At 36.0% G+C, this 25,965-nt stretch overlaps 1 protein-coding gene across 4 annotated transcripts in view; it reads right to left on the reverse strand.

Annotated features, from left to right (window-relative positions):
- LOC150093914 (unhealthy ribosome biogenesis protein 2 homolog) overlaps positions 1-25,965 on the reverse strand; it is a 393,653-nt gene that overhangs the window by 265,850 nt on the left and 101,838 nt on the right. For all 4 annotated transcript variants that reach the window (XM_090412865.1, XM_090412866.1, XM_090412867.1 and 1 more), the window contains one exon: positions 15,653-15,761. In XM_090412865.1, the coding sequence (XP_090268991.1) occupies positions 15,653-15,761 (109 nt within the window). The remainder of the gene's footprint in view (positions 1-15,652; positions 15,762-25,965) is intronic.

Here is a 25,965-nt window from a genome sequence, read left to right on the forward strand (position 1 = left end):
TCAAAGGCCTGCAGATTTTCTAGGTTTTAATAGGTTTATGGCAGCGTTGAGTTCAGTGATGGTGAAATCTGAGTTAATCATATTTTGTTCCTCAGATACTTAGAACCCTCACTTGGGGTTCTAAGTATCTTCTTTTTTGTGTGCTTTTTAGGGAATTTTCCATTCAGCAGCAGCTGGTGAGCAATTTGATTAGCTGTTACCTGCAGATGCTCATATGGCTTAGTGAAATCCTTCCTAATTCGGTTGATAAAGTTCCATGCCTTTCTGCTACAATGGGTCATATCAAGGGCTTCTATTTCTTTTTTCCATGAGAAACGCCTTTCCTCTGCCATCTTGGAGCATAATTTTTCTCCTGCTTGGATAGTCTCTTCTGAGAAAGGTTTGGTGTTGTAAAGTTGTAAGTAATTGGCATACTGGGCTTGTATGTCATTGGAAAGGCCTGGAATGGCATCATCAGGGGATGTGGTTGGTGGAGATTTTCCTCAGTATTTTTATGAATTCAGGATACTCTTTAGGGTTTGGAGGGACTTGTTCTATGGAGCGGTCAAGATCTTCCATGAAACCCTTCCAATTAGCTTCTTTGGAAATTAAATCGTCGTCTGCAAGGGACTGTGTTATGCATAATTGCTGGGTTGAATTGAAGTATTATAGGTCTACATTGAGTATGTGGAATCAGATTTAAGACCTTTTTAACACAAATGTTGGATATTTTTAAGCTAACAAATATGAGGTCAGGGTTATAGCCTCGCTTCCATCTGCCACTGTTGAAAGAAGCAGGGAGTTTTGGATTATGTATCAGGTTCCATTTTTCAACAAGTTCTCCATCTTCGTTGGACTTTGTGTAACCCCAGTTAACTATCGCTGTTAAAATCACCTAATACAACATTAGTCATGTATGCATTATTATTGAGGAGGATGTCAGGGAAGGAAAAAGCTTCTTCTGATGGTTTATATACTGAGGTGATTGAGATATTTTTAAATGTGATTGTAATAATCTCAATGTTACTGTTGTTCATTGAGTCAATGGACGATGGGATTAAGTTCTCTTTTGTAAATATTGCACTACCATGGATATAGAAAGTTTTTTACCTTTACTATGAGTTGCTTTTCAAGGCAACTCATAGTAAAGGTAGAATAAAGCACTACCATGGATATAGAAAGTTTTTTACCTTTACTATGAGTTGCTTTTCAAGGCAACTCATAGTAAAGGTAGAATAAGCTCTGATCACTATTCTTAATATTTACCTTTAATGCAAAGCACATCTCCTGGAGGAGATGTATGATACTATGTATTAAAGGCAAGGGCCAATACCCAGACCGGTTTTGACCTTTATTGAGGTCTTGTCAGTGGGAGCCAGGCTAAGAAATACTAAGTTTTAACTAATACAGAGCTTATAAATATTTTACCAAAACAAGTCACCATAAGGTGCTTTGATCTTATTAAATAAAAATCTCATGATGAGAGATAGACATAGAAAGTTTTTTACCTTGGGTATAATATATATATATATATATATATATATATATATATATATATAAAATAGGTTTATATTTAAAATAGCTTGGTATCTTTAACATATATTATTTAAATATTTTACCAAAACAAGTTACCATAAGGTGCTTTGATCTTATTAAATAAAAATCTCAGGATGAGAGATAGATATAGAAAGTTTTTTACCTTGGGTATAATATATGTTAAAGATACCAAGCTATTTTAAATATAAACCTATTTTATATATATATATATATATTATACCCAAGGTAAAAAACTTTCTATATCTATCTCTCATCCTGAGATTTTTATTTAATAAGATCAAAGCACCTTATGGTAACTTGTTTTGGTAAAATATTTATAAGCTCTGTATTACTTAAAACTTAGTATTTCTTAGCCTGGCTCCCACTGAGGAGTGGCCCCCTTGTCTTTAATACATAGCATCATACATCTCCTCAAGGAGATGTGCTTTGCATTAAGGGTAAATATTAAGAATAGTGATCAGAGCTTATTCTACCTTTACCACGAGTTGCCTTGACTTGCACTACGTGCAGGGTCAGCTAGACTTGCAACACTTGCAGGCCAAACTTGACTGACTTGTCTGTTTGCTTACTTGGGAAATGGAATAAAAAATAAAAAAAAAAAAAGGTTTATATTTAAAATAGCTTGGTATCTTTAACATATATTATACCCAAGGTAAAAAACTTTCTATATCTATCTCTCATCCTGAGATTTTTATTTAATAAGGTCAAAGCACCTTATGGTAACTTGTTTTGGTAAAATATTTATAAGTTCTGTATTACTTAAAACTTAGTATTTCTTAACCTGGCTCCCACTGACGACCTCAATAAAGGTCGAAACTGGTCTGGTGAGTGGCCCCTTGCCATTAATACATAGCATCATACATCTCCTCCAGGAGATGTGCTTTGCATTAAGGATAAATATTAAGTATAGTGATCAGAGCTTATTCTACCTTTACCATGAGTTGCCTTGACTTGCACTACGTGCAGGGTCAGCTAGACTTGCAACACTTGCAGGTGCAAACTTGACTGACTCTGTTTGCTTACTTGGGAAATGGAATATTAAAAAAACAGGTTTATATTTAAAACAGCTTGGTATTTTTAACATTGCACTACCATATTGATCGTGAAGTATTTCTTTGATGAATTTCATGCCATGGATGCAGCACCTTCTCCTCTGTGAGTTTCTTGCAGGCAGAGCACATCACAGTCATTATCTCTGCAAATAGATCTTGATTTTTGCAATTTGCAATGAGATCTTGCTTGACGCTGGAGAAACCTTCAATATTAAATGATATTATTTTCAGGCCTAGCCCCAGGTAGGATCCTTTAGGGCAGAAATTTGGGAGCATTTTAGTTCGATCACTTGCGTTTGGTTGATAGCAGCTTTAACTTCCCCTAATGGGTACTAACAGGGTGCAGGAAATATATGGAGTGAATTTCATGGACAAAAGGACTAGTGCATGATTGATCGATTGTAAATGAATAGATCTAAAATCTGGTATCAGGAAAAAATGTTCAGTGAGGGTTTCTACATGCAAAATCTAAGAACCTGGAACTAGTGTAGAGGAAAGAGTGGGGGATAGTGATGAACGTGCACCCTTCAAGCAAGTGAGAAAGAGAATAGAAATTATCAAAATATGTTGAGAAATAATATAATTTCTCAAGTCTCAAATTTGGATGGGGCATTCATTACAAGATGCAAGGAAGCTGTCATGTACATTAATGTTGACATTTGTTAGTTCTACTTGGGGAAATATGTTGCATTAGAGAGACTTCGTTGGCTGAGAATGATATAAGGATAGAATGTATGGAGTACTATGTTTTCAGAAAGGATAAACACAAAAAGTTTGGAGATGTATTGCTGAGAGTAGAATAATTATACCAATAAGAGTAGAAATTCAGCAGGAAAAGTAATGACATAGGAGACAGTGCATTTGAAGACCCTTGAAGGACTGCACAGGTCCACTTATATATGGATTTTTTTCAATAAATATATTAGAAAACTTTTTGCAGATTTGCAACAATTCGAAAAAACATGCATATGAACCACGTAACTTAGAGATACCGAAAAAAAATTAAGAAAAAGTTATGTATGTCATAATATCCTTCTGTCAAAAGATCAGAAGCACATATTGAAATTAATTGTGAAATATCATGGGAGATTTATCTTGGACATGTAAACAAGAATTGAAGGAAAAGAATGAAGCCAAGAGGTCCCCGTTATCATTAGATGCTGACATTGTTCTATCAGGATGAGATAGGCAGAAACATAGGAAGGCAGAAGTTTGAGTGGAATGAAGAATAAAGGTACTCATCCAAATAAGAATATTTTCAGTTATTACAAGGGTGGTCTGAAAAGTTCCCATCATACAAATTTATAATTTCGAAATTATTTTTATTTTTTAACATAATCTCCCTTAAGACTAATACATTTATTCCAGTGAAGCTCCAGCACCATTATCCTGTTCCTGTAGTGGGTCTCAGTAAGATCTGCAAAATACCCCTTTACAGCCAGCTGCAAATGCCTCGATTTAAAAAAAAAAAAACCCGCTGACCAGCGAGGAAGAGATAGAAGTCAGAAGGAGCCAAATCTGGGAAATAGGGTGGATGTTACAACAATTCATAGTGCGGATCCCTTAATTTTCCCATTGGTAAAACACCTTTGTAGGCAGGTGCATTGTTCTGATGAAAGATGATTTTTTTCTTTTGAAAACCGAGTCTTTTCTTTTCTCACGAATTTTTTCGTCTAGTCTGGTTAAACGATTGGAATATTCCCCGGTTATTGTTTTACCCATTTCAAGATAATTAATAAACAAAATGCCTTTAGCATCCCAAAATACCAATGGCATGACTTTTCCTGCTGATGGAACCGACTTTGTCTTCTTTGGCGCTGAACAACCGGCTTCTGTCCACTGTTTTAACTGCTGTTTGGATTCTGGTGTGTAATGGTGAATCCAAGTCTCGTCCATAGTAATAAATCGATGCACAAAATCAGTTTTATTCTTGTTAATAGGCTCCAAGCACTGTTCAGAGATTTTCATGCGAGTGCGTTTTTGATTTGCTGTGAGGAAATGCCCATCTTGCACAAAGCTTTTTCATTTGCAATTCTCCATGCAAAATATATCCTACATGTTCGTTTTATAGCCTCAGCAATTTTACGCACTTTGACTTACTGGTCATCCAATACCATTTTCTGCACTTGATTATTGATTTCTGGTGTGGTTACACTTTTTGGACATCCTTCATGTGGTTCATCTTCAAGGCTGATAATACCTCCACATTTAAACTCGGCAGCCTATTTCTTAATTGTCGAAAACAAAGGAGAAGAGTGCCCATAAACTTTTATGAACTTCAAATGAATTTCTTTTGCCATTAAACCTTCTTTTACAAAGAATTTTATAACTGCACGATACTCAATTTTATCCATTTCAAGGAATATAGACAACACTTTTGCTTCAGTAGTATAAAACAAACTATTTGATAGAATGACTTGCAATTTCACATGGATGCCTATGACAGATGTACCAACCTAGAAAAAAAAAAATCTTCCTGATAGTGCTGCCATCTATGATTGAGGCTGAGAACCACCCTTGTACATCAGAGTAAATGCTTGGATCAGGAAAGTGAAAGCAATAATCAAACCATGAAAGAGAGGTATAACAATTCTGAACACAATGCAAATCAGCACCATTGCAGTGCTGCAGATTATGATGCTAAAATTAGTTGAGAGAAGGATGGACAAGATTATGATCAGAGTTGCCAAGAGGAGAGCTAAAATCAATAGTGCATTTAGAGGAAGAGAAGGTTAAGAAAAGGTCAAAGGTATTAGGAGAATAATGGGAATTGTCGGGTACTCTCGTAGGTAGATTCACAAGTTTTGAAATATTGGTGTCTCTCCCAGTTTGGCTGATGGACTTAGAGAAAGGGCACAAACAGAATTGTGGACAATGAAATCTCCAAGAAAGATTATTTCACTGTTTGGATGATTAGACTGAATGTGATCAACTTTCAGAGATAGTAATCAGCATAATCATCAGAATTAGGATAGCAGAGCAACAAAATGACTCCAGGAAATCTTGAGACAAAGCAGATCATAAAGGAGATTCCAGGTCCGATCACATTTGGGATAGGTCACCCAACAAAAAGTGCAAGTTTTCACATTTCTTTTAGACAGCTGCATGATTGACTGTGGAAAATTTAGGTGAGCTGTAGTTATAGAGAATGCCGGTCTCAGTGATGAATATCAAATCAGGTTTGTACATCTACGTGGTGGTGCATATCACTAATGTTGGTATTAAGCACATCTGGATTTTGTCAAAGTCTATGCCGAAGTATTAGTTTTTTTACATAGTTCTGTTATTTTGTTGGATTTTGAACATGTTTTTGTACTATTATTTGCATTTTTTGTTACAATTTTAATATTTTTTGAAAGTGAAAAGTGTGAAACTTTTTTATTGGTTTTTGTGAAAGATTGATTTTAAACACAACGGCACTATAATTTTTTTATGTTGTCGTCCATGTTAGTATGTTGGTAAAATCTTAACAACAGGAGCAAGCAATAGGGATGGATGACTTATGGATATGACTTCCACACAGAGAGTGCCCAGACCCAAATCCAAATATGATGATAACTTCAACTTGAAGAGTGTCCTCTTCAAGTTGAAGTTGATGGTACAACATAGCACAGTTAGCAGCAGCAGGATGATTATTCATCATCTGATCAGACATCTGATAAACCAGTAAATCAGTTTCTTCAGAAACTGATCATGAGGTTTATCATGGATAAAGCAGTAAATCAGTTTCTTCAGAAACTGATTTACTACTTTATCCATGAATGGAGGACGTACTGACTCTTTGAGTCAATAAATTTGGCATGGAAAGCATGCCCATTAATTAACATACAAAAAACAATTTATACTACCTACAATCTACAGTTATATCCATGGTGAAAAATGCAAGGGCACAATGTGAGATAATGTAAACAGTCACAAAAACTTTCAAATGCTTGTAAATACAGTAGTTGCTAATATCAATACTATATTTAAATACAAAATTAATGACGGAAAACTCAAGTAAAAAGATTATTTAATAGTATAATTTTTGCATGTGTGTCACAGGCATCTTCAGTACATTTTAAGCTCAAATTAAACAATTATTACGGGCAGCTCCAAGGAGTCCTTAGACTCATCAAGGGGAGGCCCAACATCATGTCAAGAACAACTATTCAACATTCACACCTTGAACTCATTTACAGTCATGGCACCCACAACAGACTCTGGCAACTTCTTCCACTCATTTACCACTCTCCAAGTAAAAAACCTAGCTCTAACACCCTTGCTAACCACGCTTACCAAGCTTCCATGGATGGCCCCTAGTCCTCCCGCTACCAGTCCTATTCTCAAAAATATCTTCTGAATTAATCTTATAGAAACCCTTCAGTAATTTGAATGTCTCGATCATATCACCCCTTTTCTGCCTATCAACCAATTTCTGCAGCCCACAAATCTTCAACCTGTTCTCATACGGTTCATTCCATAGACCTTCCATTATCTTGGTCACTTGCCTCTGGATCCTCTCCACCTCCTCCCCATCGAGAAGAAACCGTGGCACCCATATCTGGGCACAGTAGTCTAGATGGGGTCTTATCAAGGGTCGACACAGAGGAACAATAACTTGTTTGTCGCTGCTCGTTAAAGTGTTTTTCAGCAACCAAGTGATTTGATGAGCTGATTGTGCCACTTTTGTGATTTGTCCCCTAAACTTCAACTCCCTATCCACCAACACTCCCAAATCCCATCATCATCATCAAATTCCTGCTATGTACCCTCAAGGGGTGTACAGGATATGATAGTACTACATGAAAAAAATTACATCATTATTAATTTCCTATCTACAATTTTCCTCCAAATCAGTCTGTTACTTGTCAAGACTCCAACATTATCAGATCTTATATTTCTATCGTCTAAGGCACTTTGTATCATATCAATACACCTATATATTGGTCTTCCTCTGGGTCTTTTTCCTGACAACCTGGCAGAGAACACTTGTTTTGCTAATCTTTCCTCGCCCATTCTGTTTAAGTGACAATACTACCTTAGATTAGATCTGGTAATGCATTCCTGGATGCTGACAATATCAAGTTCTTTCCTAATATCCTCGTTTTTAATATGACATTGCCATTGATGCCATCTGTTCATGCCTATAATCTTTCTCAGGATTCTCATATCTGTGGTCTCTAGTCTTTGGTGAAGTGTTTTACTTCTGATCCAGCTCTCAGATCCATAAGTTAAATCTGGTTTGAACACCACACTGTCTTGTATACAGCTAATTTAGTGTTCTGACTAATTTCCCTCTTATTCCATATGAATTTATTCAATTGACTTCCCACCATACCAGCTTTGCTGATTCTGTTGTCTATTTCTATTTAATTTACTATCTTCAGTAAAAATCCTGCCTAAATAGCTGAAATGTTTTACTTGTTCCACAGGTTCTCCATTCACAACACAGTTGACATTTTCAATGATTCTGCCTATTTTCATTGTCTTTGTGTTTTTATTGCTGACCTTCATATCATATCTATTACAACAGTTATTCAATTTAGTCAGGGAATCTTGCAAACTTGTACCGGATTTATTTAGAAGTATAACATCATCTGCATAAAGCAAAGAGCTAACATTAACATCTCCAATTTTGAAATCAGGTTTAATACGACTTTCCTTCATAATGTGATCCATATAGATAATGAATAGCAGAGGGGATAATGTACATCCTTGTCTCACACCAGATTTAACATTAAATCATCCTCCTGTACAACTCAAATAAAGACTAAGTATTGCTTGATATAATGCCCCATTGATACCATATAACTGCAGCGTATTGAATAGCTTTTCTCTTGGCACCTTGTCATATGCGTTTTCCAAATCGACAAAACTTAAATACAGATCTTTGTTATATTCCCATGCTTTCTCGACTATTTGTCGTAAAGTGAAGATCTGATCCTGACAGCCTCTATTTGGCCTGAATCCAGCTTGTTCTTCACCAAGCTTTCTTCCACAATTCTTCTCAACCGTTTCTCAAGTATACTTGCATAAATCGTGGCAGGAACACTCAGTAGGGAAATACCTCTGTAATTCTCACATGCAGTTTTATATCCCTTTTTATATATGGGTACTATGAGAGCTCAACTCCAATCATCGGGAATTTGTCCCTCTGTCCAGGCCTTCTGAACTATGCAGTGCAGCCACTGTAAGACTCTCACACCACCATACTTCAGCATTTCTGGTCTAATATCATCTACTCCTGCTGCCTTTCCAGAATTCAAGCCTTTGATGGCTTTTTCTACTTCAAGTATGGATATGTATTCCTGACTGCATGCCTGGTGAGTGTTTTTTACCACTATGCTGTCATCACTGCTTGTTTCATTTAGAAGTTTTTCAAAGTAATTACTCCATACTTCAAGGATATCTTTTTCTCCCATTTTCATGTCACCTTTATCATCTCTAACTCCTTTTACAGCACTCTTTCCTCCATTCCTAAGATTATTCAACAACCTCCAGAATATTTAGCCACCTTCTTGATATTTATTTTCTATGTTCTTGCCAAAGTCCTCCCATGACTTCTGTTTAGCTAGTTTTACACAGTGTTTAGCATTCTTGCATTTGTCTCTATATTCTCTAAGAGCACAAGCTGACTTATTTGACAGGAACTTTTGATATGCTTTCTTCTTTTCCTTCACTGCCTCTTTAACTTCCTGTGTCCACCAGGGAGTACTGATTTTTTTATCCTTACAGACAACCTCACCATATGCCTCTCTGGCAGATCAATCAATGTTTTCTTCAGAGATTGCCACTAAATCTCCAAGGTTTGATTCCTGTTCTCAAACTCTTTCATTTTTTTTTTCAATAATCTTTGTGTATTTTAGTCTACAGTTCACATCCGAGAGCTGCTCAACTTTTATTCGCTTTAAAACTTTCTTACATGTTATTCTTTTCAATATGAAATTCAATTTTATCTTGCTCAAGACTAGATAGTGATCACTTCCAATTTCAAATCCTCTGTACACTCTGGTGTCCTGCACCCGGGAGAAAACATCACTATCAACAATAACGTAGTCAATGAGACTTTTCTTATTCCAACCTCTTCCCTCCATGTGAATTTGTGCACATTTTTATGTTGGAACATGGTGTTAGTAATAACCAGTCCATGTCCTGAGCAGAAATCCAACAGATATTATTAGCTTTGCTCTTTTCTCCAAATTTTCCCAAAATATTTTTGTGTCTCACATTCATTTCCTACTATGCTATTTAGATCCCCAACAAGGAGCAACTTTTCATTTTTCATTGTGTCAGTTGCTTTTTCTAAAGCTTCAAAAAATTCCTCTACTTCTACCTTAGAAGAACCTTCTGTAGGACCATAGGCACAAATAAGTCTCATTGTCCAGTTCCACATTCTCATATTTGCCCACATTACTCTACTTGAGACTGACTGCCATTCAAGAAGATTAGCCTTGTATTTTGTGTTGAATACTATGGCTACTCCTTCTTTCCCTAGATTGTCATTGCCTGAATATAACATTTTGTATTTATTGCTCAGAAAGATCTCACCAGTTTTGGTCTTTTTTGTTTCAGTCACCCCCTATTATGTCGATCTGGTACTTATCTAATTCCTCAGCTAGCTCCATTTCTTTGCCATTCAGGCTTCTTACGTTGATAGTAACGATCTTTAACTCTGGTGATGTTGAATTGGGGTTTGTTTTCAGATTTGTTCCAGTAGCTGACTTTTCGCTGTTCTCCCTGGTTCCCTGGCGAAAACAACAGGGACCTTGTTTAACCGGGCGATGCCCCAGCCGGAATGAAATTTTGTCATGTTGTACCATCATTTTTTATTTTGGTTTAACCAATAAGAATACAATTTGGTCGGCTAAATCCCAAATTGCCAGCCCATTCAGTATCCAAGTAGATACCCAACAGGGTGCACCACGAGACGGTGAGGATTGGACATTAGGTCAGAAGCCCTGGTCGGTTCTCCACATTCCTTTAAAGACTATGTGGAGGTCTCCACTCAGTTATACAGCTTTGACCCTTAAGAACTCCCAAATCCCTGGCTTCGTCAATCTCCTGGAGTACAGTTCCACCAATGTGATATACTGCTGCTAATCTTTTCACCCCAAAATGCAAAACCTTACATTTTTCCACATTAAATTGACATCCATTCTCTTTAGTTTAGTCCTTTAAACTATCCAAATCATCTTGCAAAATTTTGACATCCTGAGCATTCACTGCTACTCTACCTAACTTTGCATCATCCGCAAACAGATGCACAGTTCCTCTCAGATCCTTTCCTATATCGTTAATGAACGAATTAAACAGTAGTGGTCCAAGAACAGAACCCTGCAGCACACCACTAGTCACAGGCCGTCTTTTGGACTCTACTCCTGAATAAACCACTCTCTTATATCTCTCAATCAACCACCCTCCAATCCATCTCACCAACCCTATATCCATTCTCATATGTGCAGTTTACTGATTAGAATTCCATGTGGTATCCTATCAAACAATAACTGCCAATTCCAAAAAGCGCCACCTAAGTAGCTTCTTCTTCTTCTTCTGCAGCTTCTCCCACTTAAGTGGGGTCTCTGTTAATAATGAGTCTCCTCCACATCCTCCTGTCTTGGGCTGTCAACACATACAAGTTCTTCATCCTCAAGTCCTCTTCTACCAGCTCCCTCCATCTCTTCTTTGGCCGCCCACGCTTCCTCCTTCCTTGCACATCCATTTGCATGACCCTTCTTCCCACATATTCGTCCTCCCTCCTCTGTGTAAGATAACTAAAAAGTTCAATAAAATTTCCTTGGGGAAAAAAAAAAAAAAAAAAAAACATACGTACAATACAAGAGTCCTTCACAAAAGTCAGTTCCTCATAGAATGGCTTTATAAAGAAACATGTGAAACTTTACTCCACTCTCCTAACTTAAACAGATCCGATGGTTTACGTCTATCCCCTTCATGGGAAATAGTACTTTACAAATCAGCTAATCTTTCCTAACTTTTTATTGTACATATGGTGTTTTTTTTTTATTATTGACCTTTTTAGTTATCTTACACTAGTTACTTAGGTGGCGCTTTTTGGAATTGTCAGTTATTGTTTAATTTGAGCTTAAAATGTACTGAAGATGACTGTGACACACAGGCGAAAATCATACTATTAAAAAATCTTTTTATGTGAGTTTTCCATCATTAATTTTGTATTTATATGTCTACTCATAGTGTTCCCTTATTAAGAGTTAATACTATATTTTTTCTGATGCAAAATATCTTTATACCCCTCATAGCAAAACAGCAAATTAGCTCAGTGTTTTATTTTTACCAGTTTGCACAAAATCACTACACTTTTAAAATTAGAATTCACAGTTAGAAAACCAGGAACTTAATTGAAATATGAAAAAAATATTAAGATCATATTTCTTTGAAGTGTTAAATTTTTAATATTATTCATCAAATATGATGAATTTGTTTTAATCTTTTAAAAGTAGCAAAGTAAGGGTCAAAGCTGTATAACTGAGAGGAGACCTCCACATAGCCTTTAAAAGAATGCGGAGAACCGACCAGGGCTTCTGACCTAATTTCCAATCCTCACCTTCTCGTGGTGCACCCTGTTGGGTATCTACTTTGATACTGAACGAACGAGGATGGGCTGGCAATTTGGGATTTAGCTGACCAAATTGTATTCTTATTGGTTAAACCAAAATAAAAAATTATGGTACAACATGACAAAATTTCATGCCGGCTGGGGCGTCGCCCGGTTAAACAAGGCCCCCATTGTTTTCGCCAGGGAACCAGGGCGAACAGCTAAAAAGTCAGCTACTGGAACAAATCTGAAAACAAACCCCAACTCAACATCACCAGAGTTAAAGATCGGTACTATCAACGTAAGAAGCCTGAATGGCAAAGAAATGGAGCTAGCTAAGGAATTAGATAAGTACCAGATCGACATAATAGGGGTGACTGAAACAAAAAAGACCAAAACTGGTGAGATCTTTCTGAGCAATAAATACAAAATGTTATATTCAGGCAATGACAATCAAGGAAAAGAAGGAGTAGCCATAGTATTCAACACAAAATACGAGGCTAATCTTCTTTAATGGCAGTCAGTCTCAAGTAGAGTAATGTGGGCAAATATGAGAATGGGGAACTGGACAATGAGACTTATTTGTGCCTATGGTCCCACAGAAGGTTCTACTAAGGTAGAAGTGGAGGAATTTTTTGAGGCTTTAGAAAAAGCAACTGAAACGATGAAAAAGGAAAAGTTGGTCCTTGTTGGGGATCTAAATAGTAGAGTAGGAAATGATTGTGAGACATACAAAAATATTTTGGGAAAATTTGGAGAAAAGAGCAAGGCTAATAATAATGGCAAATATCTGTTGGATTTCTGCTCAGGACATGGACTGGTTATTACTAACACCATGTTCCAACATAAAAATGTGCACAAATTCACATGGAGAGAAGAGGCTAGGAATAAGAAAAGTCTCATTGACTATGTTATTGTTGATAGTGATGTTTTCTCCCTGGTTCAGGACACCAGAGCGCAAAGAGGATTTGAAATTGGAAGTGATCACTATTTAGTCTTGAGCAGGATAAAATTGAATTTCATATTGAAAAGAATAACATGTAAGAAAGTTTTAAAGCGAATAAAAGTTGAGCAGCTCTTAGATGTGAACTGTAGACAAAAATACAGAAATATTATTGAAAAGAAAATGAAAACAAAAGTTCCTGGCAAATAAGTCAGCTTTTACTCTTACAGAATACAGAGACAAATGTAAGAAAGCTAAACAGTGTGTAAAACTAGCTAAGCAAAAGTCATGGGAGGACTTTGGCAAGAATATAGAAAATAAATATCAAGAAGGTGGCAAAATATTCTGGAGGTTGTTGAAGAAGCTTAGGAATGGAGGAAAGAGTGCTGTAAAAGGAATTAGAGATGATAAAGGTGAAATGAAAACAGGAGAAAAAGATATCCTTGAAGTATGGAGTAATTACTTTGAAAAACTGCTAAATGAAACAAGCAGTGATGACAGCACAGTGATAAAAAACACTGACCAGGCATGCAGTCAGGAATACATATCCATACTTGAAGTAGAAAAAGCCATCAAAGGCTTGAAATGTGGAAAGGCAGCAGGAGTAGATGATATTCGACCAGAAATGCTGAAGTATGGTGGTATAAGAGTCTTACAGTGGCTGCACTGCATAGTTCAGAAAGCCTGGACAGAGGGACGAATTCCCGATGATTGGAGTAGAGCTCTCATAGTACCCATATATAAAAAGGGATATAAAACTGCATGTGAGAATTACAGAGGTATTTCCCTACTGAGTGTTCCTGGCAAGATCTATGCAAGTATACTTGAGAAACGGTTGAGAAGAATTGTGGAAGAAAAGCTTGGTGAAGAACAAGCTGGATTCAGGCCAAATAGAGGCTGTCAGGATCAGATCTTCACTTTACGACAAATAGTCGAGAAAGCATGGGAATATAACAAAGATCTGTATTTAAGTTTTGTCGATTTGGAAAAGGCATATGACAAGGTGCCAAGAGAGAAGCTATTCAATACGCTGCAGCTATATGGTGTCAATGGGGCATTATATCAAGCAATACTTAGTCTTTATTTGAGTTGTGAGTCAGCAGTTAGAATTGAAGGAAGTACAGGAAGATGGTTTAATGCTAAATCTGGTGTGAGACAAGGATGTACATTATCCCCTGTGTTATTCATTATCTATATGGATCACATTATGAAGAAATGTGGTATTAAACCTGATATCAAAATTGGAGATGTTAATGTCAGCTCTTTGCTTTATGCGGATGATGTTATACTTCTAAATAAATCCGCTACAAGTCTGCAAGATTCTCTGACTAAATTGAATAGCTGTTGTAATAGATATGGTATGAAGGTCAGCAATAAAAAGACAAAGACAATGAAAATAGGCAGAATCATTGAAAATGTCAACTGTGTTGTGAATGGAGAACCTGTGGAACAAGTAAAACATTTCAGCTACTTAGGCACAATTTTTACTGAAGATGGTAAACTAAATATAGAAATAGACAACAGAATCAGCAAAGCTGGTATGGTGGGAAGTCAATTGAATAAATTCATATGGAATAAGAAAGAAATTAGTCGGAACACTAAACTAGCTGTATACAAGACTGTGTTCAAACCAATTTTAACTTATGGATCTGAGAGCTGGGTCAGAAGTAAAACACTTGACCAAAGACTAGAGACCGCAGATATGAGTCCTGAGAAAGATTAGAGGCGTGAACAGATGGCATCAATGGCAATATCATATTAAAAATGAGGATATCAGGAAAGAACTTGACATTGTCAGCATCCAGGAATGCATTAGCAGAGCTAATCTCAGATGGTATGGTCACTTAAATAGAATGGGAGAGGAAAGATTAGCAAAACAAGTGTTCTCTGCCAAGTTGTCAGGAAAACGACCCAGAGGAAGACCAAGATATAGGTGGATTGATATGGTACAAAGTGCCTTAGACGATAGAAATATAAGATCTGATAATGTTGGAGTCTTGACAAGTAACAGACTGATTTGGAGGAAAATTGTAGATAGGAAGTTAGTAATGATGTAATTTTTTCATGTAGTACTGTCATATCCTGTACACCCCTTGAGGGTACATGGCAGGAATTTGATGATGATGATGAAGTAATGAAATGATTTTATCTTAATGCTGCTAAGAATTACATGGAATTAGATTATTAATCATCAAATTCATGGTGGGTACCATAATGGATTGTGTGCAGAACAGTATGACAGTAATACATCAATATTGCTTGAAAAATAATTAAGAAAATTATGACAATTATTACTAGCATTCTATCTATAATTTTATCCCATTTTAATCTGTTAGGTGACTTCCACAGAGCCTAAAACTACCAATGCCAGGCTTCTTGATGCATATTCCACTATTAGGTAAGCTAAGAATTTTAGCCAGCCAAACTACATTCTGTATTAGATTTAACTGATCAAAAATTATGGTGCATGAGTTCATTAATCATGAATTATAATGAACTATTACTAATCATGAATTTTAAGAAAAAATTTTTAAAAAAATGTATTACTTAACTTAGCTAAATTCTTACCTCTGGCTTACGAATTAAGTTAGAATTGAATACTGAGCTCAAAGGCACATTTACATCAACTAAAGAGCAAAACAGTGCAACCATATGCAAAGATAAGTTTTCTTCACCTCTGAAAAAGTAATTGTAGTAATTAAATGTAAGATAAGACAATTTATAATTTTGGAATTATGCACATGCAGATGAATATCAGTAACAGTAGTTGATCAAAATATTTCATTTAGTACTACAACATATACATAAGTTATTTCTAGAACCCTTATACATGAATTCCAAGGTTTCACAAAGCAGAAAACACATACCATTAAATATAATTTTTTATGACAATTCTTTCTTTTAAAATTACATGGTGGTCAGCATTCATAGTGAAGAATTTATGGAGACACGACACTCGTGTTAGAATAATTACTTTACTTATAATTAAGAAAGAGCTTCCATAGCTCAGGTGGTATAGACAAAGCCCTTTAGTCAGAAAAACCTGGGTTCGATTCCTGTCAGTGATGTTAGGAACTTTTATCTGGTTTCTTTCAACGAAAGGTGAGTTAGCTAGTCTCATACAGAGGTAGGAGGTTTTTTTCACCTGGAAACTCAGGTTTTTCGTCCCCCAGAACAGGCAAACTTGTCCCGTGAACACATGCATCTACAGACATAGGACACTCCTGGAAAAGGATTGATCGACCTATTCAGTGGGATTTCCAGTTTTGAATTGTAATAGGCCATGCCTAATACATAATGTAACAGGCCTTAGACGCAAAGGAAGAAGAAGATAATTAAGAAAATAATATTCAATGTTTTGACCTGTGTACGTGTGTTGAGGCTTAAGTGCTGTGAAGAATTCATGTTAGAGGTTTAATGGATATTAACAGCACTGAGAAAGGATTAAAACTAATTTTAATACTTCCAATATTTTGTCTCCATCTTCAGTTACGAAAACTTTTTGAAACAACGCACGCACAAATACAATACAAAGTGAAACTAAAGTTCTATCTAGGTGGTGCGCACCCACTATGGGCATTTGCAGGTGGCCTGTGATGTAAAGAGGAATCTCTGATAATTAAAGTTTCCCAAATTTTGGGAAGTTTAATGCAACTGTATTTGTTTAAATTAGGTTGATTCCTGAGTGCAGATGCAAAGAATAGTCTTTCTTTTTTTTTTAATTTATTATGGTGGAGCATGGTAGTTTTTTTCCAGGAGATTCTGTGGGATGTATCCAAAACATGGTCTGCAAGGTCAGACTGACCATAATCGTGTTTGCAGATGTAAGAACTGTGTTCTTCTAACCGGATGGATGCTGACCTGCCTGTTTGTCCGAAGTAGGCAAGTTTACAGGAACAAGGTACTCTATATACACCAGGCACTGAAAGAGCAGGGAGCTGGTCTTTAGTGGAGCGGATAAGGGTAGCAAGTTTGCGGTGGGGCTTAAAAGCTGTATGGAGGTTGTACTTTTTTAATGATCTGGCTATGTTTTTCTGAAGTACCACGGATGTAAGGAATAGTGATGGCATTTCTGAAGTCCTTCTGGAGAGATGGTCAGGGAATGGGGAAGGACTTGATTATTTTTTTAATTTTGTAGTCATTATAGCCATTGGAAAGGACGGTGTTGTGTATGTGTTTGAGTTCGGTTGACAGGGCAGTCTTACTGGAACAAAGATTGTGGGCCCTACTGGTCAGAGTTTTAATAATGGCATATTGCTGGGAGGGGTGGTGGTGGGAGAGTTTGTGAATATATCTGCCTGTGTGAGTAGGTTTTCTATATACAGAGAAAGAAAGGTTACCATTAGTATGGCGTGTTAATAAGGTGTCTAGGAAGGGTAAACTATTGTTATTTTCCTTTTTCATCATAAACTGGATTCTTGGATGTAGACTATTGAGGTGACTGAGGAAGGAATCTAATGTGTCTGAACCAAATAGAGAACACATCATCTACATATCTTAGCCAGATAGAAAGTTTTAGAGGGGAAGAGTCAATAGCTCGTGTTTCAAAATTTTCCGTGTAATAATTGGCAAGAGGAGGTGAGAGGGAACCATGGTAGTTCCCTTTATCTGTCTGTAGATTTTGTTCTTCCAAGAGAAATAACCAGAGTTGATGGCAAAGGAAAAGAGCTCTAAGATATCAGAAGGAAAGACATTGTTTAAGAATGTTAAGGTGCCAATTAGGGGAATATTTGTAAACAAAGAAATTATATCAAAGCTGACTAATATATCTGTATTATTTAAAGTAAGATTTTCAATTAAGTTTTTAAAATGGATGGAGTTTTTTACATAAGATGAGGTAAGACCAGTGAGGGGTTTCAAAGAGTTAGCTAGCCACTTTGATAATTTGCAGCAAGGTGCATTGGTGGCATCTACTATAGGTCTTAGGGGAGAATTAGGTTTGTGGATTTTGGGTAAACCGTATATCCAGGGGGGGAAAACAGAATGGTTTGAGTTTTTTTGTAATGTCAGAAGGCCAGGAAGAAACATTTTTAAGTAGATTTTTTAACTTGAGTTTTTGTGGGATTGTGTTCCAGTGGTATGTAGGTAGAGTGATTATGGAGAACAATATCCATTTTCCGATTATATTCTGAGGCGTCTATTGTCATCACCAGAGCTGATAAGCTCTGGTGATGACAATACTTTTTTCTTTCCATAATTTTTTTTTTTAGGGCAGACTGGAAGATAAATTAACTTTAGGAGGTGAAGAATGGGAGAGAATGTTAGCTACGTCAAATCTGATGTTATTGGCTGTTTCTGGAGCTAAGTGACTGATTCTGCATTCGATGTTGTACATAATATCCAATACCGGAACTTCCATAGGTGTGATGGCAAAATTGTGTCCGAGGCTTAGGGCACTAACGGCATCTTCGCTAAATCTTTTAGAAGATAGGTTGACTACACTATGGAGCGGACTTCAGGTAGTGATTTAGATTTGCAAAGGATATTGAACTTTTTGATGTGCTTATTTTTTATTTTCTGGAATTCTTTTTGAGAGGAAGCTTCTGAGATACTAAGGAGAATAGACCAAAGTTCAGGATTGAGTATAGCGGAGAGCTCTGTCTAATGAGACAATAGCAGTGTTTGTCGTAGCTAGGCTGGCACGAGTTTCAGTAATCTCCTCTTGTAATAGTGCCAGACTAGCACGTTTGTATATCCGGAGGGCTTTATTAGATTTAAATTTGGTTTTAAGCCTAACACAGTTATGATTAACTCTTGAGTCCCGACATCTTTTTAAAAAGGCCAGCCGATTTAATAGCCTCGATAAGCGCAGTTTCGACTTACTGTATTGTTTTGCTTTGCGTGATATTTCATCACCATGAATGATCAAAATACGTGTGTTGAGGCTTAAAAACTCTCCCACCACCACCACCCCTCCCAGCAATATGCCATTATTAAAACTCTGACCAATAGAACCCACAATCTTTGTTCCAGTAAAACTGCCCTGTCAACCGAACTCAAACACATACACAACACCTTCCTTTCCAATGGCTATAATGACTACAAAATTAAAAAAATAATCAAGCCTTTCCCCATTCCCCGACCATCTCTTCAGAAATGCCATCACTATTCCTTACATCCGTGGTACTTCAGAAAAAATAGCCAGATTATTAAGAAAGTACAACCTTCACACAGCTTTTAAGCCCCACCGTAAACTTGCTACCCTTATCCGCTCCACTAAAGACCAGCTCCCTCCTCTTTCAGTGCCTGGTGTATATAGAGCACATTGTTCCTGTAAACTTGCCTACTTTGGACAAACAGGCAGGTCAGCATCCATCCGGTTAGAAGAACACAGTTCTTACATCTGCAAACATGATTATGGTCAGTCTGGCCTTGCAGACCATGTTTTGGATACATCCCACAGATTCTAATGGAAAAAAACTACCATGCTCCACCATAATAAATTAAAAAAAAAGAAAGACTATTCTTTGCATCTGCACTCAGGAATCAACCTAATTTAAACAAATACAGTTGCATTAAACTTCCCAAAATTTGGGAAACTTTAATTATCAGAGATTCCTCTTTACATCCCAGGCCACCTGCAAATGCCCATAGAGGGTGCACCACCTAGATAGGGCTTTAGTTTCACTTTGTATTGTATTTGCATGTGTGTGTGTTGTTACAAAAAATTTTTGTAATCTCCAAAGATGTCTCTGTGACGGAGACAAAATATTGGAAGTATTAAAATTAGTTTTAATCCTTTCTCAGTGCTATTAATATTCCATTAAACCTCTAACATGAATTTTGACCTGTGTATTAAGATCATCATTAGGAAAACATACATATGTTCAGGACACAAGCTACATGACACTACACAAAAGTAAGATGAATCTAAATGCTTGGTTAACCTTTTAACCTAGTCTGACCTGTGATGAAAAAAATTAAAAATAAAATAGAAATATTACTAAATAAAATATATACAAAATTAAAAATTAATATAAACTTTTCATATATATCAGTATAATAATATACAGATGATAAAAACAGTACAGCAGAACTATATTAAACAATTTCTAAAGTCCTCTCATATTAAGGTTGAAAATGGGTCCCTCCAAATTCTTGGAATAACAATGGACAACAAAATTTTACAAAAGTCATGCCCCCAGATTAATTTAGTCCTTTCTTATAGATTCATGGTGATGAACAGAAATATGTCAATGAAAATACAAAATTGAGTAAAATTTGTGAGAGATCTGCAATTGTTTCTTATATAACAGCATAATACGTATTTATCACATATACTGGTAAATGTCCGATGTTGCTTGTATAGCTCCTCAGGATCATCTGTAGCAAATGCAAGCGTCCAAAAGTAGTCAGACAACATGGAAGTGGACCACTTTCCTTGGTATCGTTTCTCCATTCTGGTACTGTTGCGATTTTCTGAAACGTTCACCATGCCACAGTTGTCAGTGAAGAAATCCAAGTGGGAATGGAACAAGTGCATTTTTAAGCCAAGTTTGTGATACACAAACAACAAGTCCTCAACCAGTTCCTTGTAGTTTTCTGCCCTGACATTTTTGAGAAAGTTAGCTGACACCAGATGAAATGAGTCCCAAGTTTTTTTTCATCACCCTGAAGCAGGTTGTGTAGATTTAGATCATGTTTCAGCATTTCACAGGATTCTTTGAACTTTCTTTCAATCCAGGTTTTGGTGCAGTATGGGGACTTTTCCCAACAGAAGAAAACATCTCATATCTTCTACAACTAATTACTCAGTTTTTCTGAATTAAACAATCTTTTATAATTGATTTCATCTCAAAAGTGGGATTCGATTGTGAAATGTTTAGACAAATTAAGTTAGTCAAGTAAAATGAAGATGCTAATCGAAGATTTTAATTAGAGGAATGTGGATTGGAAAGAAGAGACAGTATATAGTAACAAGGAGAGTGAATTTGTTGAGTTTCTATGGGATAACTATCTAAAACAGCATGCGATGGAAGCAACAAATGGTTTATCAGTGTTAGATTTGGTGATATCCTCACAGGATGTGGTTGTGAATGAGGTATCAACACTGCCACTTGTTGGTGAAAGTAATTATGAGATACTGATTTGAAAGGATTCAAACAGGAAAAAGTTGTTATCAAGAAGAGCTTTATGTGGAACTATAAGGTGGGATTATGAGAAGCTCCATAGTCAACTAGCATCAATACATTGGGTCGATGAATTGTGTAGAAAAGATATCAACAGTGCATGGGAAATGATTGGGCAGCACCTAACAGAAGAAATGCATAACTGCATACCAAAAGTTAAGCGAATAAATAGAGTAGGAGTGAGATGAATGAACAGTGAAATCAAGCAAGTAGTGTTACAAAAGAAGTTACGGAGAAAGTACAAGACAGTTTTCAATGAACAGATGCATGAAGAATATAAACAACAGGCAAGAAAAAGTGACAAGCATGGTTAAAAAATATAAAGTAGAATATGAGAGGTGATTGGCCAGTCAGGTCAAAGCGCTAATCCAAGGGAATTTTTCTGCTATGTGACAAGCAAAAGAAAAAATAATTATGGCAGGTTGACACTGTGAATAGTTATGGTAGCAGAGTAACCACAACAAATGATATAGTAATTATTTAATGAACACTTCATCAGTGTATATCATAGTGGGGTGAATGATGCTGTGCAACATGTAGAAAGGAAGTAAGGATCATGAGAATTAAATGTGAAAGAATCAGCTGATTCTTTCACCTTTAATTCTCCTAATCATTGCTTCCCTTGTAGTACTATCATATCATGTACACCCCCCCCCCCTTTGAGGGTAAATGTCAGGAATTCGATGATGATGATGATGAGAGTTAGATGTATCAAGTGTTGCTTTGGTTAGATGTTAATAAAGCTGTGGGAATGAATAACATATCACCACATATTTTTAAAGAATGTGCAAAAGAATTAGCCATGCCTTTGTCCTGGTTATTTAATGAAAGTCTTGCAGTGGGATAGGTTCCTAAGGAGTGAAAAGTAGGCAAAATAATACCTCTCAACAAACATGGTTTGAGAACAGAAGTTTCCAATTATAGACTGATTTGTATATCTATAATTGTGATCAAAGTGTTGGAAAAATTGGTTAGAAATAGAATACAGGATTGTTGGACATAAGAATCTCTATGATGGTCAGCATGGGTTTATGAAGAGAAGGTTTTGTTTTAGCAATCTGCTTGTTTTGTGATAAGGCGACAAATGTTGGATAAGGGAGATTCATATACAGTGATTTTTTTTATCTTTGCAAAGGCATTCAATAGATTACCACATGACATATTGGTGTATAAGCTGCAGAAGATGGGATTAGTTAGCAGATTGGTTAAATGGATTGAAGATTGCTTTCTGAACGCTATCAGTAAGTTGTGTATGAGGAACAGTGTCTCAGAAAAGGAAGGTGACTAGTGGCATGCCTCAGAGTTCTGCTTCTTGGGTACCTACTGTTAAACTTATTTGTTAATGATATTTCATGTAGATTGATGGAGATCTTCAAATGTTTGCCAACGATGAAAGGTAGGTAGAATTATCAGGAGTAGTGCTGATGTTAATTCTCTACAGGAAGATTTGAATAGATTTTTAGCTTGGACAAATGAGTGGGGTTGCAGTTTTAATATTAATAAATGCAAGGTCTTACACTTTGGGATACAGAGATATAAGGCTACGTACTGTATTGGTGGAGCTATACTTCAGGAAGAGGATGACATTCAGGATCTTGGAATGATGGTAGACAGTTAATTATGCCACAAGTACCGCTAAAGATTAGACTTATTATCCTTCATGGGGAAGATTTCACTAAACAAAAAGGAAAGTTAGGAAAATTATCGGTTTTATAAGGTAAGCTTTGCACACGGACTGCCTTTCTCAAAAAATGCCATAATATGAAAGTTATTCTTACGTTTTCTATATTTAGAGAAACAATTCAGTCTTCCGGAGCTCATGCAATTCACATTCGAGCAAGTTTTTCCTTGATACTGAACCAGTCATAGCCAAGTTACCTGGTCTTGGGCATGGACAGCAGGGTTTTTTCCGCCAAGCAAACCAGCACGTGAACACACAGGATACAGTCATAGGATATAGTATGGCAAGGAAGGCAATGGGATACCACCTTGCTCATAATCATCTCCCTAGTATGGTAGCATATAGCTGGTAGCATATTATTAGAATATTAGACAAGCAGCTGACCTAAGGAAAATGGAAAAAGTGTTCCTTGTTGGATATCTAAACAGGAAAGTAGGAAATTAACCCACCAAACACATAAGAAATGTTTTGGGAAAATCTGGAAAAAAAAAAGGTAAAGCTAATAATAATGGTAAATATTTGATGGATTTCTGTGCAGGACAAGGACTTGTCATTACTAGTCCTTGTCCTGCACCTTTATGTTCTAACATAAAGATGAGCACAAGTTCACATGGAGAGAAGACAGAAGAAATAAGAAAAACCTCATTACCACGTCATTGTTAATAGTGATATCTTCATGATGGTTAGAGATAGAAGAATGTACAGAGATGAAATTGGATGTGATCATTACTTAGTGCTGAGCAAGATAAAAAAATTAATGTTACATTGAAAAGAACAGTATGGAAGAAAGTTTTAAACAGCATTAAAGCTGAACCACCAGCTGTCTACATCACAAGAGAACATGGTATGAAAGGAAATTCAAGGAAGCCTGTGAGATTATCAGCAACCACCCCAATCTGAACAACAATGATGGTTTAAAAATCCCAAACATTTGGAAGGTATATATTTGCCCTTCCTCACCAAGAACAACTATAAACAGGACTATTAGAAAATCCAGTATTGTAAATCAAAAATAAGAATTGTAATACTAAAAATAGGACACTAATTGTTTCTGAAAGAAAACCATCTAAAAGAATGTTTATCCCTGTCATTGTAAAAATAGAATTTAGCTTGATGTAAAAAAAAAAAAAAATTTTTTTTTTATATATATATATATTTTTCACCAGAGGTCACGTCAGTAGAATAACATGTGATCAAATCATTGTTTCTCTAGCTTACAGTTAATGATGTAACTCAGCTTGTTCTGTATACTTATGTATGCTCCAGATGATGATCTTAATGTGAAGATCGAAACGTCAGGATAATAATAAAAAGTTTTTTAACACGGTTGTAAATTCCATAAAATTTTTAAAATGAAATAAAGCTGAACAGCTTTTGCAGATAAACTTGACTTGACTATATAAAGCATTATTGAAGAAAATATGAAGCAGTCTGAAAACAATAACCAAACCTTGGATTCTAAGTGGCAAACTCTGAAGACATTGATTGATTCAGCTAGAGAGATATTTAGTCAAGTTGTAAGGATAGAAAAATAAGAACCCCTTGGAGGACACAAAAAGTTAAAGAAGCAGTCTTGGAAAAGAAGAAAGCATACCAAAAGTTCTTAGCAAATAAGTTGGCAGACGTCCTAAAAGAATAGAGAAAAATGTAAGAGAGTTAAGCTATGTGTAAAAGTAGCTAAACAAAACTTCAGTAAGAATATAGAAAATAAATATCAGGAAGGTGACAAAATGTTCTGGACGCTGCTGAAAAAGCTTAGAAATGGAGGGAAGAGTACTGCAAAAGGAATCAAAGATGATATAGGTGACATGAAAACTGAAGATAAAGTTATGATAGATGTCTGGAGTAATTACTCTGAAAGACTGTTAAATGAAACAAGCAGTGACAGAACCATACAGAACATTTTCAAGAGGAATGCAAAGAGGAGTACATACCAATACTTGAAGTAAAAAAAAAAAAAAAGCTATCGAAAACATGAAATATAAAAATGCAACTTGAGTAGATGATATTCAACTGAAAATGCTGAAATGTGGAGGTATAAAAGTTTGCAGTGACTACCCACATAATTCAGAGGGTCTGGTCAGAAGATTGAATTCCAGATGATGGAGTTGAGCTCTAATTTCCCATCTATAAAAAAGGGAATAAGGATGAATGTGAGAATTACAGAGGAATTTCTCTGCTAAGTGTTCCAGGTAATATTTATACAAGCATATTTAAAAATACTGTGAGAAAGATTGTCGAAGAGAAACTTAGAGAAGAACAAGCTGGGTTCAGGCCACACAGAAGTTGTCAAGATCAGATTTTCACTTTACAACAAATAGTTGAGAAATCATCGGGATATGATAAGGATCTGTACTTGAGTTTTGTAGATATGAAAAAGGCATATGACAATGTGCCCAGAGAAAAACTTTTCAAAACACGACAATTATATGGGATAGATAGAATTTTAAACAGAGCAATACATAGCCTACATTTAAGTTGTAAGTCAGTTAGAACTGAAGGAAATATAGGAAGATGGATTGAAAATCAGGGGCAAGAGCAGGATGCACATTATCTCCACTCTTATTCATTATCTATATGGATCACATTATGAAAGAAAATGGCATTAAATCTGAATTAGAATTGGAGGTATCTAACTTAGCTCTTTGCTTTATGGAGATGATGTTGTACTTTTAAATACATCTAGTGGAAGTCTCCAGATTCTCTAACTAAATTGAATAACAGCCATAACAAATTTGGCATGAAAATCAGCAATAAAAAGACCAAAATTATGAAAATAGGCAGGAACACAAAACTTCAACTGCATTATAAGTGGAGAACCTATAAAACAGGTAAAATATTTCAACTATTTAGGCACAGTTTTTGGTAAAGATGGTACATTAAGTATAGAAACAGATCATGAATAAGCAAAGCTGGTATGAGTAGCCAGATGAATAAATTCATATGGAAGAAGATAGAAATTAGTCAAAACACCCAACTAGCAGTATACAAGATAGTGTTCAAACCAATTTTTAAGTGATAGATATGAGTTGAGTTAGAATAAAGCGTGGTTAGCCTAGTGGCTTTGCGTT

Source organism: Typopeltis vanoorti, chromosome 23 (genome assembly GCF_054136105.1).
Source record: "Typopeltis vanoorti isolate ZY-2024b chromosome 23, IOZ_Tvanoo_1.0, whole genome shotgun sequence".
Lineage (NCBI taxonomy): Eukaryota > Metazoa > Arthropoda > Arachnida > Uropygi > Thelyphonidae > Typopeltis > Typopeltis vanoorti.